Source organism: Amblyomma americanum, chromosome 4, assembly GCF_052857255.1.
Source record: "Amblyomma americanum isolate KBUSLIRL-KWMA chromosome 4, ASM5285725v1, whole genome shotgun sequence".
Classification (NCBI taxonomy): Eukaryota; Metazoa; Arthropoda; class Arachnida; order Ixodida; family Ixodidae; genus Amblyomma; species Amblyomma americanum.
Genome location: NC_135500.1, coordinates 74,248,248 through 74,266,935, shown reverse-complemented (window position 1 = coordinate 74,266,935; position 18,688 = coordinate 74,248,248). Strand labels below are relative to the sequence as shown.

The 18,688-nt window shown below is 48.0% G+C and overlaps 2 protein-coding genes across 2 annotated transcripts; one reads left to right on the top strand and one right to left on the bottom strand.

Moving 5' to 3' along the window:
* The first annotated feature begins 10,352 nt into the window (after nt 1–10,352).
* Nucleotides 10,353–14,283, top strand: LOC144129574 (uncharacterized). Its single transcript, XM_077663711.1, has 4 exons — nt 10,353–11,913; nt 11,996–12,273; nt 12,726–12,989; nt 13,608–14,283. The coding sequence occupies exons 1-4, from the start codon at nt 11,633–11,635 to the stop codon at nt 13,910–13,912; spliced, it is 1,128 nt and encodes a 375-aa protein (XP_077519837.1). The 5' UTR covers nt 10,353–11,632; the 3' UTR covers nt 13,913–14,283.
* Nucleotides 14,284–14,440: 157 nt separating this feature from the next.
* On the bottom strand, nt 14,441–15,366 carry LOC144128038 (uncharacterized). The gene has a single exon (XM_077661086.1). The coding sequence runs from the start codon at nt 15,157–15,159 to the stop codon at nt 14,602–14,604; it is 558 nt and encodes a 185-aa protein (XP_077517212.1). The 5' UTR covers nt 15,160–15,366; the 3' UTR covers nt 14,441–14,601.
* Between the last annotated feature and the right edge of the window lie 3,322 nt (nt 15,367–18,688).

Sequence of the window (18,688 nt, the reverse complement as noted above, 5' to 3'; positions counted from 1 at the left end):
GCCTTTTACCTTCACTAGATGGTGAGAAATAACATTTTAGGCTCTTCACACCACCGCTTCATTTCTGTCATATAAAATCCGGCACAAGAGAATTTTCTATACCTTGCGTTTGGCGCATGATGGCCTTAGCCGCCTATGTGCCGTAAAACCCAACACAACAACGAAACACGTGGTGCAGTGTGTGCCCCTTCCGAGTAAACTTCAATTGCTAGCCAGTGCAGTGTGATCGTCTTGATTCTTCAAATTTGTCGTTTGTCTTTTTTTGTGAAGAACGACAGGTTTTAGTGCATTCTAGTCGTAAACAGAAGTGAAAACTAGCCCTATTCTACTTTTAGAGCCCTCGCTTATCAAGTCCCTGAAAGAATAAGACGCCTCAACATAACTGTATGCTCGAAACCCATTGGTGTTTCCTTCAGATCTGTACACTAGTAGAGCGCACATTAGTGATACATGCAATCGATGGCGCTAAAACAGTGAGCAGATAGTAGACTTCATAAGTTCAGTCGCACTGTGACTGCTTTTAGCTAGAGTATGCATTCATTGATGCTGTTGAACCAATATTCAAACATCAAGAATGTCTTCAATAAGGGTTATAATGCCAGCGCTGCAGCCACAGCTTCATCCTGCACAGCTGCCTCGAACTCTTCCATTGATTCAGCCGGCAGCTTTGGCAGCTCAGGGCGTCGTGTGGTGCAAGCAGCCGCAGCTGCTCCACTGCTGGCGTTCTCCACGGCTGCCAAACTATCTGCCAGGCGATCTGTTTTTGTTCCAGCCTTGTCAGGAACTGCACCGAGTCCCTGTTCTGTTGTCTGACTTCAAGTAAGAGGTGCATCGCCCGCTGCAATGTAGCTGAAACACACCCAGAATTTTTTAGATAGCATAGAGAATGCAGCTGACATACATTTGTCCAATTCAACAATCGAGAGCGATGACTGAATCACAAAATACTCATTCAAATTAATATAATGCACAGATGTGCATCAAAGGACAAAGGGGAAAAGGGGAAGGGCAAAGCGGAAAAAAGAGGAGGAAATTCCCCCTCTTTCTAATGCCACAAAGTACCAAGGCAAAAGCATATATCTCCACTAAAAAAATTTTAATGTGAGCGGTGTCACAAACGCACACCTGATACTGAAAGAGAGCCCCATTCACGAAAAAGAACACGTCGACAATGCATTCTGCCAGAATCACGATAAAGGGAAATCTATATAGCAGAATTCCCGCTTATACGTAGTACTATACCCTTATGAGTTTCCTACCGTTTACTCCTGACTGCTTTATTCTTAGGCGCCCTGACCGCAAATAATTATTCTGCTTAATGAATTTGGCACATCAGCAGCATTGATTGCTTCACTGCACTGTTTTTTTTACATTTTGAGCAGTTTTCTTTCAACGATAGCATGCACAAACAGTAGTAATTATAACATACACAATATCATAACCTCAACACCTCGATCGCTGTCACAAATGTAGTTCGGGAGCTTATTAGTAACTGTGCCATGTTCAAACATACGCACACCACAAGTTTGGTTCAAGTCTGTGCAGGTCAGTTTGTATCTAATATCTACGTGATTTAAGCATTATTTATTTATTTATTTATCTATTAACAATACTGCAGAGTGGTATGACTCTAAGCAGGAGTGAGCACAAAATATTACATACAAGTTACACCACATCACACCACACAATAAGCATTAACTTCATCACATCAGGGCATGAACTTAAACGAATGAAATTGGACACAGGAGTACAAGAACATCATGAACGCATTTTCCTTAAATTCGTATATAATTTATCTATACTGGGGCTATCGGCAATATGGTTCGGCAATTTATTCCAATCGTACGAAGAAAAAATGAAAATTTAAACGTGTTATTCTGAACGTAATACTCTTGATTCGTTTTGCCATTATCAAAACGGGAGCTTGCACGCGTGGTGTTAGCTGTAGTGAGTTTATGAGTGTTGTTTAGGATCTCTTTATTGTACATTAAATATAGATACCTTAATCGACATTCATTACGTCTGGATTTAAGTGTGTCTAGGCCGAGATACCTGACCATTTCTGTCGTGCTGTCAGATCTATTATATTTATTGCAAATGAATCTGGCCGCGGTCCATTGGACTTTTTCTAACCTAATTATGTCTATGTCAGTGATGGGGTCCCACAGGCAGGAAGCATACTCCAAGCATGGTCTTACTAACGCTTTATATTCTGCTAATTTAACGTTAACAGGGGCTTTTGAAAGCTTACGCCGGATAAACCAGAGAGACCTAAAGGCTTCGGTACAGATGTTTTTAATATCAGTGTCGCATCTTAGATCTCCTTTAATAGTAACGCCTAGATATATTACTGCTGATTATTCTTTAAATGGAATGCCATTAACTGAGCAAGAATGCTGCAAAACTGTTTTGGTACGGCATATAAGAAGAACTAAGCACTTATCAATAATGTCACATAGTGGTGTGGCAGTCGAAGCAGCGATGAAGACGGACAAAAGGTCTTCTAAAAGAAAACTGTGTATTGGGCTGACTTGCACCCAATATGGACTGAATCACTCGGCGGCGGCGAAGCGACAAGCGTGCTCGGCGGTCGTCGAACAGAATGCCCGCCGCTGTCGGCAGTGCTCTATCTACAGCAGATAGCGAACTTTCGAGATAAAGAGTGAAAGTTACTAGAACATTTCGGAACAACGTAGAATCAGCGCTGCCGGGCTGCGATCAATCGAGATAAATCTAGTCGCGTCTTGCGTCTCAAACAAAGCGATAAAGTTGTGTGGCGGCAGATTTGAAGAATGAACAAACACTGCAAATGTTCGCGGCATTACTCCGCTCTCAAAGAAGCATCGACCCGATGCATTAAAACAAATAATGCGTCTAGTAAGGGAAAAAAACGGATCTTGCGAAAATAGAGCATGGAAATGCAGCGTCCTTTAGCACGCATAAATCGGCCTCAGACGGACTATCTGGACAACTTCTGGTCGTACGCGGCGTCGCTGGGATGCAGTCATTGCGTCAGGGATGACTTCATAATACAGTTCACCTAGCCGACGAAGAACATTGTACGGGCCGAAATAGCGGCGCAAAAGCTTTTCACTCAATCCATGGCGGCGAATGGGCGTCCAAACCCAGACTTGGTGTCCTGGCTTGTATTCCGCGTTGCGTCTTCGTATGTTGTAGCGTCTGGCATCGGACCGCTGCGGATCTTTGATCCGTAATCGGGTAAGCCTTCGAGCTTCTGCGCGTTCAAGGTACGCGGCAACGTCGACGTTCTCTTCTTCTGTAACGTTGGGCAGCAAGGCGTCTAGCGTAGTCGTGGCCTCCCTGCCATGGACGAGCTTAGAAGGCGTCATCTGAGTGGTCTCCTGCACTGCGTTGTTGTAGGCGAAGACGACGTAAGGCAGGATGACATCCCAGGCTTTGTGTTCGGCATCGACATGCATGGCGAGCATATCGGCGATGGTTTTGTTCAGGTGCTCGGTCAGTCCGTTGGTCTGCGGATGGGATGCAGTTGTCCTCCGTTTGCTGGTTTGGCTGTAACGCAAGATGGCTTGCGTTAGTTCCGCCGTGAATGCTGTTCCTCTGTCCGTGATGAGCACATCGGGGGCGCCGTGTCGAAGAAGAATGCACTCCACGAATAATTTGGCGACTTCTGCTGCTGTCTCGTTCGGTAAGGAGTTCGCCTTGGCGTAGCGGGTCAGGTAGTCGGTTGCTATGATGATCCACTTATTTCCAGACGTTGACGTTGGAAAGGGGCCAAGCAAGTCCATGCCGATCTGCTGAAAGGGCCTTGAGTGAGGTTCAATGAGGTTTAGAAGTCCTGCTGGTCGTGTGGGAGGGGTCTTTCGCTGCTGACAATCTCGGTAGGTTTTCACATAATGTGCGACATCGGCAGACGGTCAGGGCCAGTAATATTTGTCTTGAATGCGTCGGAGGGTGCGAGTAAACCCGAGATGTCCAGCTGTCGGCTCGTCGTGTGAAGTGTGTAGAAGTTCTTCGCAGAGACAAGCAGGTACAACAAGGAGGTAGGCTGTTTTGCTCGCTGCAAAGTTCTTCTTCACAAGGACCTCATTCTGCACACAGAAGGAAGACAGTCCTCGCTTGAATAAAGCAGGGGGTGAAGAAACCTTGCCTTCCAGGTACTCGATGAGGCGTTTTAGGTCGGGGACCGAGCGCTGCTGCTGAGCAAAAGAGCTCGGGCTGATGGGTCTCAGGAAGGCGTCCTCATCGTCGTCCGGCGGCGGTGTATCTACATAGGCTCGCGAGAGGCAATCGGCGTCAGAGTGTTTGCGTCAGTACTTGTAAACGACGGTGACGTCAGACTCCTGGAGGCGCAGACTCTATCGAGCGAGTCGGCCAAAGGGGTCCTTCAAAATGGCAAGCCAGCACAGCGCGTGGTGATCGCTGACCACCTTGAACGGTCGTCCGTATAGGTAGGGCGGAATTTTGACGTAGCCCAGATGATGGCAAGGCACTCCTTCACAGTTGTCGAATAGTTAGCCTCGGCCTTGGAAAGGGAACGGCTAGCGTATGCAATGACTCTCTCCAGCCCGTCGGTTTTCGAACGAGAACGGCACCTAGGCCCACGCTGCTTGCGTCGGTATGAACTTCAGTATCGGCGTTTTCATCAAAATGCGCGAAGATCGGTGGGGACTGTAAACGACGCTGAAGTTCTTTGAAGGCGCTTGCGGCGCTTCCCATTTGAACGGCACGTCTGCTTTCGTCAGTTGGGTCAGGGGCTGGGCAATGCGGGAAAAGTTTTTGACAAATCGTCGGTAATATGCGCACAGTCCGAGAAATCTGCGCAATGCTTTCTTATCGGCCCGCGGTGGAAACTGTTCAATAGCAGCTGTTTTCTGCGGGTCCGGGCGTACTCCCTCCTTGCTAACGATGTGGCCTACAAACAGGAGTTCTTCGTATGCAAAGTGGCACTGCTCTGCTTTCAAGGTTAGGCGAGACGACTTGATGGCCTCTAGTACTGTTCGAAGTATTTTGAGGTGCTCTTCAAAGTTCGAGGCGAAGACAACGACGTCGTCTAAATATACCAGACAAATTGCCACTTCAGGCCTGCCAGCACTGCATCCATTATTCGCTGAAACATCGCTGGTGCGGAACAGAGACCAAATGGCATCACCTTGAACTAAAACAGCCCATCCGGAGTGATGAATGCTGTATTCTCGCGATCTCAACTCTCCTATATCCTACTCACTCCTTGGTTTTTCCTGTTTTCCTGGCGGCGAGGGTTAACCTTGTGTGACCAACTACCCTGAGTTGAGTCATATTTGGTTATAGTTGAGGTGTACAGCTGGCGTGGGCAGGACTTGCTTTCAAGTTCCGGTCCCGTCCCCTTGTTGGACTCCGTGGTGGGTGGCTGGCACCATGACCGAATAACTAAATTTTCTTTATGGCTCCCCCCCTTTCAAAACCTGATCGCTCTCTGAAAAGAGGGCGGAACGAAGCAACAGACTTTTTCCCGAAAAAGAAAACAACCTTCCCAAAGTTCCATGTCATACATAGTACAGTAGAAGGAAAACAGGCAAGAATACTATCACCCTTTCTTGTGTCAAAGTGCCTAACAGATGCACTGGGCCCCGGATATAAGCTATCGAAAATGGCCAGTGGCGACTTATTACTAGAAATCCGTGACCATACCCAAAACTCCAAGATCCCAGACATTCTCTCTATTGGAGACATCCCAGTCTCCATAACAGCCCACAGATCCCTCAATACCGTCCGTGGTGTCATTTCAGAAAACGACTTCATTCATCTAACAGAAAAAGAAATGCTAGAAGGTCTCAGCGACCAAAATGTCACAGATGTCTATCGAATTAAAATCCGCAAAGACAACAAAGAAATAGATACTAAACACCTGGTACTCACATTCAGCACAAGCACATTACCTGAAACCATCGAAGTCGGATACCTTAAAGTTAATGTCAGGCACTACATTCCTAACCCACGCAGATGCTTCAACTGTCAAAGATTCGGGCACGGCTCTCAGAGTTGCCGCGGCCGCAACGCCTGTGCGAAATGCGCTTCTAAGGACCACAATTCAGAGGAATGTGACGCAGCACTGCGCTGCGCAAATTGCGAAGGAGACCACGCTGCGTACTCCAGGGCGTGTCCGTCCTGGAAAAAGGAGAAAGAAATTATCACCATAAAGACCAAAGAAAACATTTCATTTAAAGAAGCCAGGAGGCGTTTTGCACTAAACAACACATTCTCGTTCACAGCGAAACCAAACTTCGCTGATGTGGTGCGCAGGGGCGTAGCACCAAACAGCACTCCGGCACCTGCCGAGGCCACTTCCACCGAGCCTATGGCAGGGCCATCCACGCCCCAGGCAGGGTCAGCGAAAGCTGCCCTGCCATTTTCACAGCAGGGAGCGCCGGTCCATGGGTCGGCATCCCGCAGGACTTCCCCCCGTCAGGGGAGGCCTGAAACTAACACAACCGCGGCTGCGCGGTCCTCCAGCACCTCTGGCGAGGTGATGGATACAACTCCCAGTCCGCCCGCTTTGCAGCGGCGGAACAGCTCTCTTGAGCGAAAAAAAGACAGACCCCTCATAACGGGCCCTGAGCATAAGTAAACGCCTTAGCGTTCTCACCCCAAAAATTAACATGGCTTTCTTAATTCAGTGGAATTGTAGAGGAATTATGCGGAACTACAGCGACGTAACACATATTTTAGGGTCAATGCTACCCACAGTTTTATGTCTTCAGGAGACCAATCTTGGTCCACAACATGTGCATATCCTTAAACATTATAACATTTTTAGACGCGATCGCGAGCAGGCAAATCGACTCTCGGGAGGCGTCGCGATTGTCCTTCAAAGCGGCGTCCCTGCTCAAGAAATCAAACTTTACACAAAACTTGAGGCAGTGGCAGTTAGCGTCGTTACCTACAAAACAATAACAATTTGCTCTTTATATCTCCCCCCACACATCACATTAACAATACAAGATTTAGAAGGCCTGATCAATGAATTGCCGGAGCCATATCTGGTAGTTGGCGATTTTAACGCTCACTCCCCGTTTTGGGGAAGCGAACGCTGTGACTCTAGGGGCAAAATAATCGAAGATTTTCTACTCTCAAATAATGTCTGTCTTTTAAACACAGGAAAGGCCACATATTGTTGCCCAAGCTCAGCAAAAATGAGCTTCCTTGATTTAGCTTTCACATCACCGTCTCTTTTTACCGATTTTAAATGGGATGTTTTAAATGATCCTCTGGGAAGTGATCACCTACCCACTGTCATCAGACTCTCGTCTTCCACTCCACTCATCCCCACAAGACCACGGCGCTGGAAATTTCACCTCGCCGACTGGTCACTTTTTACAGAAAGTGCCACTCTAGATAAAGAATTTTCTGAAGACCTCAGCATAGATGAAATTAATGAAAGATTTACTACATGCATAATATCTGCTGCAACACTCGCTATACCACAAACAACAGGACTCGTACAGAAGAAACACAAAGTATGGTGGACAGAAGAATGTACATTTGCAAAAAAACAGCAAAATAAAGCATGGGGCACCTTGCGCCGGTACCCCACTGCAGAGAACTTACTCATTTTTAAAAGGGCCAAGGCGAGATCGCGGTACGTGCGCAGGAATGCTGAGAAAACCTCCTGGCAGAAATATGTGTCCTCTATAAATAGTTCAATACCATCAAAGAAAATGTGGGACAAAGTTCGTAAATTCACTGGTGACCATACTCCCTTCACACTTCCGCTTTTGACGACACCCGGTACTCAAACAACATTAGAAGAACAGGCCAACATATTGGGTGAGCATTTTTCCACAGTTTCAAGCTCATCCAACTATACACAAACATTTCAAAAGCACAAAACAATAGTAGAAAAACAAAAACTTCCCTTTAGAACATGCATACACGAAGACTACAATCAGGTTATTACAATGCAGGAAATAAACACAGTACTAACATCCGGTAAAATGACAGCACCAGGCCCAGACAATATACATTATGCCATGCTTGCTCACCTCTCTGAGACTGCCATAGAGGCTCTCCTAAAATTTTTCAATAAAATATGGATGAGTGGAGAAATCCCCCAAGCATGGAAAGAAGCAATCATAGTACCCTTCCTAAAACCTGGCAAGCCACCAACTACTCCCACCAGTTACAGGCCAATAACACTCACTAGCTGTATAGCAAAATCATTCGAAAGCATTCTAAACATCAGACTAACCTTCATACTTCAGTCCCGGCAACTTTTAGATATACACCAGTGCGGTTTTAAAAAGACATGTTCCACAACCGATCACATCGTTCGCTTTGAGAACACAGTTCGGGAAGCGTTCATCCACAACCAGCACTGTATCGGGGTCTTCTTCGACATGGAGAAGGCTTACGATACCACGTGGAGGTTCGGTATCCTCCGTGACCTAGCGGACCTAGGTATCCGCGGCAGGATGCTGAGCTGTTTGAATGACTTCCTAACCAACCGCACGTTCCGAGTCCGCCTAGGTGCAACCTTCTCCAACACTTTTACACAAGAAACTGGCGTACCCCAGGGGTGCATCCTCAGCACGACCTTATTCATCATCAAAATGAACTCAATAGGAAAAGTAATCCCAAAATCCATAATGTACTCTGTTTACGTAGACGACCTCCAAATAGCATGCACGTCATCCAGCATACCCACCTGTGAGCGACAGATACAAATAACAATAAATAAACTGGCTACCTGGGCAGATAGAAACGGATTTAGATTTTCCCCTCAGAAAACAGTAGCGGTTCTGTTCTCTTTGAGACGAGGCCTACAGGCCAACCCCACAATATATCTAAACCAAACCCAATTACCTGTCAAACAAGAGCATAAATTTCTAGGGATAACTTTCGATAAAAAGCTCACTTTCTTGCCACATATAAACACCTTAAAGAAAAAAGCTTCCCAAGCCCTCAATGTGCTAAAACTACTGTCAAGAAAACGCTGGGGATCTGATAGGGCATGCCTATTACATATATATCGTTCTCTGGTTCGCTCTAAGTTAGACTATGGGTGCATAGTATATGGCTCAGCAAGACCGTCCTACATAAAACGACTAGATCCTATCCACAATCTTGGTTTAAGGTTGTCTTCTGGTGCTTACAGAACTTCACCAATAGCAAGTCTGTATGTGGAAACGAATGAACCTTCCTTAGAAGATCGAAGAACTGCACTAACTTGTACATACATCCTCAAAATCCTTTCTCACCCCAAACATCTCTGTTACTCAATCGTCACGAAATGCCCATCCAGAATACTCTTCAACAACAAGCCTCACGCAATTAAGCCGTTGCTCTTGCGCTTCGAAGAAAAATGCCAAGCACTAAACATATTAAATGAAATTAAAAATATTGCCCCAAGATGCGAAGCGCTACCACCGTGGTACACTCTTCCCACAGTGTGTGACGTCACACTAACACGCCTCAGGAAAACTTGTACACCACACGACCAGATAATACAAGAATATCTAGCACTACAGGAAAAATACAGAAATTACACTCCATTTTATACTGACGGGTCAAAAACTCATGCTCATGTAGGAAGCGCAGTAATACAAGGAAAAAATGAAAATGCAGTACGACTTCCCTCATGTGCTACAGTTTTCACCGCGGAGTGTTATGCTATTAGTGTTGCGGTGCAGAAAATAACAAATGAAAACATCAAAAACAGCATCATCTATACAGATTCACTGAGCGTCCTTACAGCATTAAACTCTAAAAATGCCACGGAGCCACTGATTGGAAGCATCATACATAATATAGTAAAGGTCACAACACAAAAACATGTTATAAAATTGTGCTGGGTTCCCAGTCGCGTTGGCATTCAGGACAATGAGAGAGCCGACATGTGTGCTGCACAAACCAGAACCATGGAAATAAAACATGTGAATTTGCCTCCTAGGGATTACATGAAGTTAGTGCATAGCAGACTAAGAGACAAGTGGCAAGCTTCTTGGGAAAATGAAGGACACAACAAGCTGCATACCATAAAGCCCATTATAAAAGAATGGAAATCATGCCACCATAAAGAGCGTTTTATCGAAGTAATTTTATGTCGTTTACGCATAGGTCACACACACATCACCCATAACTTCTTATTAACAAAAAAAGACAAACCTGTGTGTGAAATGTGTGGTGAAGAGCTCACAGTAAATCACATTTTAATTTCTTGTTCGCATCTCGAAGAACTTAGACAAAAAGTTTTTACGGTATTTTACAATGAACACATTCCATTTCATCCCGCATTGCTTTTAGGCGAGCAAACAGTCGTCGAATTTTCACTTGTTTGTAAGTTTCTAAAGAAAGCCAGTGTTTTAAATCTATTATAATGTAACCTCTGTACACTTGACATAGCATCATCTAACCTTGTGTTTGGCGCATGATAGCCATAGTTGCTTATGCGCCATAAAACCCCATACAACAACATATTCTCGCGATCTCTTTGGTCGACCTCAATTTGCCAGTAGCCGCTCTTCAGGTCCATTGACGAGAAATATTTGGCGTTGCAGAGGCGGTCTAGTGTGTCGTCGATGAGGGACGGGGGCAGACGTACTTATTTATGTTGTTCAAGCGGCGGTAATCAACGCAGAATCGAAGTGCGCCGTCTTTCCTTCTTACTAGAACAGCCGGTGCCGCCCATGGGCTGTTTGAAGGCTGGATGACGTCGTCGCGAAGCATTTCTTCGACTTGGTCCCGGATGGCTTGTCGTTCTCGCGGTGACACTCGGTAGGGGCTTTGACGGAGAGGTCGGACGTGTTGGTCCGTTATAATGCGGTGCTTGGCAATTGGCGTTTGTCTGACCTTCGGCGATGTCGAAAAACACTCACTGTAGCTTCGAAGCAGATTGCGGATGATTTGGTCTTGTCTGTTCCGGGGCAGGACTGGGCTAATGTCGAAAGTGGGCGAGTTCTCTTGGTCAGGCGAATCTTCTGCGGAGGGGTCGGAGAGGGCAAAGGAGTCTCGCACGTCAGATATTTCGTCGAAGAAAGCAATCGTCCTTGCTCTGTTAATATTCCAGTATTCTTCGCTTAAGTTAGTCAGCAGTACTTCGGCCTGGCCATTGCGCAAATGTGCGATGCCGGTTTTGATGCTGATTCCTCGGCCTAGGAGCAACTGCTTGTTGCCCTCGATGATGGTTTCAGCGTTAATGCATTTCGTGGCGCCTACGGTGACGACGACGCTTGATCGGGGTGGGACGCTCATTTCTTCCTCCAGGACACTCAGGGCAATGTGTTTTTCGGAGGGGTCGGAGAGGGTGAAGGAGTCTCGTACGTGGGATATTTCGTCGAAGAAAGCAATCGTTGTTCCTCTGTTTATGTGCCGGTATTCTTCGCTGAAGCTAGTCAGCAGTGCTTCGGTCTGGCCATTGCGGAAATGTGCGATGCCGATTCCTCGGTTTTGAAGCAACTGCATGTTCCCCGCGATAATAGAGAGTTTTAGTTGGGCGGGTTTACGGCCAGCGGAGCGGAGCGGGCCAGCCGGGACGCCACTGCGCATGCGCACAACGCTGAGGAAGCGAGCGGGTTTACGCAGCGGCGCTTACGTCCGCTGGGCGGCCTTTCCCAGCGGAGCGTACGCGTCGCGTGAGCGTCTCCCAGCGCGCGCGGGCGTGTATGGGTAATTCAACATGGCGGCCTGCTACACAGACGCATCGCCGACTGCGCCGACCGCGGCGCAGGCCCGTTTGCTAGCGAAGAAGTCGCGTAAGTGCTACACCGCGCAGGAAGACCTCTGTCTGCTACGCGAAGTTGCAGCGACGAGGCCATTTGGTGATGACACCAAGTGGATGACTGTAATCGCAAATGTAAAGGAAGCGATAAGCCGCGAGCTTACACTGCGTGGTGTGAAAGACCGGATCGATCTCCTCATAGGATATTGGAGGCAACAAGACGCAAGAAACCTGAAGAAGTGAGTTTTGTTGTTCTTTACAGCACAAACGGTCATGCGCTCTGGTGCACTTGTTTGTGTGACGTGCATGTTGTGCATTCAGGTCGGGGACTGAGGAGCAGTACTCCGAGAAGGAACAGATTCTGCAGGACCTGTCAGATTACGACCGGGCTATAAACTATGAGCCCCGGATAATTCCCCGAAGTGGCGGCAGCGTACAAAACAGGAAGCGACAAGCAGCTACTGACCGCACTACCTCCGTGAAGAGGTCCGTAATGGACACGCGGGCAGGTAGCACCACCCTGGTGCAGGCAGCGGAAGGTGACTGCAGCGCTTCTGTCGCGGCGCCTTCTCAGAGTTGCGTGCTTGGAGAGATAGCTAGTAAGTCTTGTCACGCGCACGTCCAGTTTCGCACGTTTCGGCTTTTGATTTTCGCCGGCTGAAATTTAAAAGCGCATGGAAAACGCGAAAGTTGTGGGTCTTAATCAGGAATATGTCTTTGTACAAATGAAACACTGGACTTCAAGGGCTTCGTCTGTGTCGCATGCATGTTCATACAGCCGAAAAAACGCATTGAGGTGTGTGGGCAGTCTTTGTAAGCCCTACTTCCAAGACGGCTAGCCTCAATGTTTAACTTGTATTCTTGTGGGGTTAAGCAATTGTAATTATGGTTCTGTAATTATAAAGTGGGCTCACTTGATACTCGGCTGTTGAGGCTTGGAAGAATTAATAGGCGAGCTAGAGTGTGCTTATTTTTATTGGATCGAGTCGCTGGAAAAGATGCTGTCAGGATGACTGCTATCATTTTGCCTCTCCTTTTTCTCGTACATTAGAGCCAGAATCTCCTGCTGCTCGGCTCCTTTTAAGCACGATTGGGCAAAATCCTCCGGATACGCCACCTCCTGCTGATACTGCTGCTTATGGAGAGGCCGAGCAGCCAGAGACAGATGGACGAGAAGGTTCGCCCTCAACAGGTGGCCTTCAGCAGCAGCAGCACCATGACCCCGCAGGGCAATCCCACCAGCAGACAAGTGGATCAGCCAGAGGGCCGCACCAGTCTTCAGCTGGGCGACAGCTTCTGCCTGTCACGACTACAGGCAAGACATGAAGGAATATTTTTCCACTGCGTGTACAGTCGGTGGCAAAAATCTCTGGACGGCTCGGATAGAAATTTATGAACATAGCTGCCGTGTATGTTAGCAATTGTATCATTCCGCTACCACAGAGTACAAAATGCGAGTTTGTCTTTCCATTGCACAAGTGTGGTCTTGATGTAGCGGCTAGTAAGGGAGAAATTGGTGTTTGTCATTCACACATTCTGGTGACTTTCGTTCCCGACTGTGCATGGCAGAATGACGTATATAGAAGCACCATAAACGCAAATTTAAATGACGTCGTCATTACGGTTTCTGCAGTTAGCACACAGGACACACTGCAAGTGAAACTCTGTTGACTGAAATCATAATGAAAATGTCACACAAGCAGAAACACAGGAATTGTAATATTTTTACTGTTCTTGCTACACAATTTTTTTTTCATTTTATGCATGTTCATATTGTAATACACATTGCATACAAACAAGCTGAGCTCAGCTGCACTTGTAGCATGCCAACTCATTATGGCTGGTCGAAAAACACTATGGCAGCTATTTTGCTCCAGTGGATGCACTTCCTTGAAATAAAGATAGAACTAACCCTGTCCGCCTGTCTTTGCAGGAATCCGAGGACTACAGAATTTAGGACTTCAGCTGCTCACAATGCGCGAGGCTAATGAGTACGAACTACGCCAGAGGGAGATTCAGAATGAAAACGAAAAGATTGCCATTGAAAAACAAAAAGCGGACAATGAAACACGGCGCATTGCTCTAGAGGAGCGGAAATTGGACCTCGAAGAGCGCAAGTACCAGTTGGAAGTTTCCCGGCATGAAAGAGACAATGAGAAACTGCTTGACAGCATACAGAAAATGTTCAATGCACAACGCAATGAAATGCTTGAATTTTTGAATGGAAATCATACTTAAAATGAATGTCATGAATAAAGCCACCATTTCTGCAAATGTGTGTTACTACAGAGAGGTGAGGTAAGTCTCAAGTTCTGGTGGATCAACGCCAAAGTAGTGCGATACCTGGGCACCATACAAGCAGGTATGACAGTTCGCGAAAAGTGCACTCGCTTTATATATGCGTGGCAAGTTCTGGAGGCGCAGCTTTTGGTTTTTTTTAAAGTCGACAAAGGCGAACAGTCCCGCAATTTTGCCAAACCCCCACTCCACAGCCTGCCTCACACCACTCATTGCCTTGTTGAATTCGCATTGCTCCGGAGTCAGGGACACACCGCCATAGGGCTTCAACAGAAGTGGTCGCAGTGGATAAGCAGGGTCTCCGTAAAGGCAATAACTCTGGCCCTGAACAAGCTTTTCTACCTTTGAGTAGACCTTGCTGATCCCGAAGTTACCTGAAAGAGTAAAAATAAATTGTACATTATGATGTAACGGGGCTGCTCGTTATTTACTCACCAGCATCATGTTTGCTGCCGGGGTAGGACCCATCCAACTGGCAAATGATCCCATTAGGGCACATTATCGATTGGTACTTCAAAGCATGGAAGCGCTTATGGCCACTGAAATAAAGTTTATGATCTCTAGATGGCCGGCATATCGCCCGTGCGGTGCCGTCGATGAACGCCCAGCAATTGGTCAGAGGGGCACCTTTAGCATGAATGGCCTGAAGAATGAGCAAATGTGTTAGAAATGTCGACACACGAAATTCTGACCCTAAATATTTTGTATTTGCGACTTACCTGCGAGAATTTCTCAAGCGTGTTCAGGTTCAGCCACTTGTGATTGTTGAAGTCGTCCAGCAAGTGGAAGAAGCACTCGTCGACGTGCCGGAGAACTTCGTTTGTCAGGGACGATAGCACTGAGCTGTGCCGCCCGAAAAGGTCCTCGAGGTCACACAGGCGGTTCGGATAAGCCAGCCGTCGAAGGGTTATACACAGAGCCTCGTCCCCAGGAACTGACACTTTCTGCGGAGTTAGCACCATTTCGGGAATGCGCAAAGCCGACTGCAGTTTGCGTAAATCGTCCTTTTCGAAACGAAAATACGTCCTGAAGACGCCACTGTCCATAGCATCAATGTTGATAAGTCCACGAACTGACAGCGGGTCACGCCGTGTTTCACCAAACACCTCTAGGCACAGCAGATCTTCAATCTCGGACCATTTTAGTCGAGAAAGAAGCAGCGGGTCCTGCAGTATGCTCTTCGGCATCGTGCAAGCAGCTGTAGCTGTAAGCAGCAACAACCCGGAGAAACAAAAAAAGCAGCTTCTTTGGTGGCTGCGGCTTGACTGCACTGTTTCAGTGCTCAACACTTTTTCTAACTTACCATCCTCGCGATTACATACAAAACAACACTATTATAAAGCAATGTTTAAAAAAATACGATTGTATTTAGCAGTTCTACCAAAATAAAAGCAAGTGTGATTCATATTCTTATCACGCTAACTCCAATTTTGCCCACTAGATGGGGGCAACGGAGCGCTCCGCTATCACGCTAACTCCACTTTTGACCACTAGATGGGGCAACGGAGCGCTCCGCTATCACGCTAACTCCACTTTTGACCACTAGATGGGGCAGCAGAGCGCTCCGCTAGAGCCGCTGAGGGTTCCGCCGGGCTAAAACTCTTTTCTTGCGCGACGTATCCGCTGGTGTATCCGCTGGCCCGCTCAGCTCCGCTGGCCGTAAACCCGCCCAACTAAAACTCTCTAATGGCTTCAGAGTTAATGGCTTTCGTGGCGCCTACGGTCACGTAACGCTTGAACGGGGTGGGACGCTCACGTCTTCCTCCAGGACACTCAGGGCAACGTGATTTTCCCGAGTTTTCATCGAAGCGATGGCTTCTTCCGTCGAAAGCGTGATCAGCTTGGATTGCAGGTCGATGATCGCCTGATGCGCATTAAGGAAATCCGTACCCAAGATCACTTCGCGGGAGCATTGCCGTACCACAAAGGTCGCAGGATAGGTATGCCCTTTCACAGTCACTCGCGATGTGCGTCGTCCTGATGGCGTAATGAGGTGGCCCCCTGCTGTGCGAATTTGTGGGCCGTCCCAAGCCGTTGTGACTTCCCTCAGACGCGCAGCGAATGTTCCATTCATCGCCGAGTAATCGGCTCCTGTGTCGACTAGAGCGGTGTTTTTCCAGCCGTCGATATTCACTTCTAAGTCGGAGGTCCTGGCTCTTGCATTGCATGTCGCTCTCGGCGTCGGGTCACGGCTTCGTCGCGTAGGCGAGTCGCGGGTGGGGCGTGTGGTCGAAGCTTTTCTGGCTGGCGGCGTCGTCTTGAAGTCAGTTTGCGTCGTGCTCGTGGTTGTCATTGTGTGCGGCTTCGGTGCAGCGAGTGTCGGTTCTTCATGCGGCGTCGCGGGTGCAGCGTCTTCATGGGGTGTGGTCGGTGGAGGATCTTCGGCGTTTTGCTCGTGAGCAACCTCACCTCCAGAGGTTGCTGTCTTTAGTTTCCCCTAGGGTGCTGGGAGACCTTCCTCGTACCGCGGCTGCGCAGTTGCGGCGTAGCGACACAAAGCGCGAGGTTGACGGCGATGGTGAGCGCGAGAAGCGGTTCGGCGTGTGCTCCTCTCGACGCAGGTACTCGTCGATTTCCTGCGGACGTTGGCCGAAGCTTGGTCGTGGGGCGTTAACGGCAAATCCTCGAAAACCGATACGTCGGTGCGGGCAGTGACGAAGAATATGGCCGGCCTCACCGCAATGGAAGCAAAACGGCCGGTTGTCGGAAGTCCTCCAGGCGTCGCATTTCCTGGGGCTTGAGCGTCGATCGTAGGCTTTGCGGGTGGGGGCAGGGAGGTGGCGTTCAGTATCAAGTTGTTCATGTCGGACAGGATGCAGGGGTTGTCGTTGGGGCTGTGCAGTCCTTACTGCAGCGGCGTAGGTCATGGCCTGGGGTTCTGTGGCCGTCGGGGTGCCAAGTGCCTGTTGCACTTCTTCCCGTTCCACATCCATCAGAGTCGCTGCTTGTGGCTGTGGGGAGGATGGCAGTAATCGGCGTAGCTCCTCTCGGACGATTTCGCGGATAACTTGCCGCAAGCTGTCGCTGGTTGTGGCCGTCGTGTCCGAACGGATTGCACATGTAGGTAGATGAAGGGCGATTGTACTGCCGAGCTCGGACGTCGAGGGTCTTCTCAATCGTGCAGGCTTCTTGCATGAATTCCTCGACTGTTTTTGGCGGCCGGCGGACGAGGCTGCCAAAGAGTTGTTCTTTTACGCCGCGCATTAAAAACTAAACTTTCATTTCCTCGGTCATCTCGGGGTCGCCGCGGCGAAATAGGCGCTTCATCTCCTCGACGTAACCGCGGACGGGCTTTCAGAAGCTGGATCTTGAACTCGAGGAGTCGTTCGGCTCTTTCTTTCCTCACGACACTGGTGAATACCTTCAATAGTTCTCTCTTGAATAGCTCCCATGCCGTAAGGGACGACTCGTGGTTTTCGTACTACATGCGTGCGGAGCCATGCAATGAGAAAAAACACGTGTCCAATTTTTGTCGCATCATCCCACTTGTTGAATGACGTCACGCGCTCAAATTGGTCCAGCCATTCTTCAGGGTCTTCGCTTAGAGATCCATTGAAAATTGGCGGCACCTGCGCCTGCTGCAGTATTATCGGTGTAGACATCTTCGGCGAGGTTGCGGCGCTCGTAGCAGCGTCCTTTCGCTGTCTGGTGCGGTCCGGCAGGGTCCCGAACTCAGGCTCCTCTCCTTGGAGACGTCGGCTGGCTCGCTGAGCTGCTGGCTCGTCCTCGGGTGCGAAGCGCTGAGGGCTGGCTTCACGCCCAAATGCAGCCATTATTGGTTCACGACTTGAAGGGGGCGTCCGGAACATGGAAGGTACCCCGCACCTCCACCAGGTGTCACGTAGTGATGACGGCAGTCGAAGCAGAGATGAAGACGGACATAAGGTCTTCTAAAAGAAAACTGTTTATTGGGCTGACTTGCACCCCAAATGGACTGAATCACTCGGCGGCGGCGAAGCGATAAGCGTGCTCGGCGGTCGCTGAACAGAATGCCCGCCGCTGTCGGCCGTGCTCAACTTACAGCTGATAGCGAACTTTCGAGATAAAGCGTGCAAAGTTACTAGACCATTCCGGAACAACGTAGAATCAGCGCTGCCAGGCTGCGATCAATTCAGATAAATCTAGTCGCGTCTTGCTCGCAAACAAAGCGATAAAGTTGTGTGGCGGCAGAATTGAAGAATGAACATTGCAAATGTTCGCAGCAATATGTAAATAGATGCCCCATTTCGTGCACCAGTTCGAAATTTCTTCCAGACTTTTGTTGAGCTATTTGGTCGGATTTAGATTTAACTGATGTGTAGAGAACGCAGTCATCTGCGAAAATCTTCATCTTAACATCTCTGCGTACATCTTTTACAATATCATTAACATAAATAAGAAATAGAATTGGCCCCAATACTGAGCCTTGTGGCAACCCTGAGCACTTGAACATATTGACACCGGTTTTCTAGATAAGCCGTAATAAACTTAATGAGTGTACTATTTATTCCGATGGCATAATGTTTCTGTAATAATTTATTATGAGGGACTTTATCAAAGGCTTTGGAACCCAGTCGAAAAATACAAGAACACAACAAAGAACTTGTCTTGTCGTATTTTTGGCATGTCGTATGTCTATTGTCTGTCTTGTGTCGTGATTGTGTTGTCTGTCTTCTGTTGTGTCGTATTCCTGTTGTCTGTCTTGTGTTGTGTCGTATTCATTTTGTCTGTACCCTG

What these genes read in the sequence shown, in the direction of transcription:
- LOC144129574 (XM_077663711.1), top strand. Translation starts at nt 11,633, where the DNA reads ATGGCGGCCTGCTACACAGACGCATCGCCGACTGCGCCGACCGCGGCG. An exon ending in GACGCAAGAAACCTGAAGAA is followed by an intron (nt 11,914 to 11,995) that starts GTGAGTTTTGTT and finishes TTGTGCATTCAG; the next exon opens with GTCGGGGACTGAGGAGCAGT. An exon ending in TCTGCCTGTCACGACTACAG is followed by an intron (nt 12,990 to 13,607) that starts GCAAGACATGAA and finishes CTGTCTTTGCAG; the next exon opens with GAATCCGAGGACTACAGAAT.
- LOC144128038 (XM_077661086.1), bottom strand. Translation starts at nt 15,159, where the DNA reads ATGCCGAAGAGCATACTGCAGGACCCGCTGCTTCTTTCTCGACTAAAA.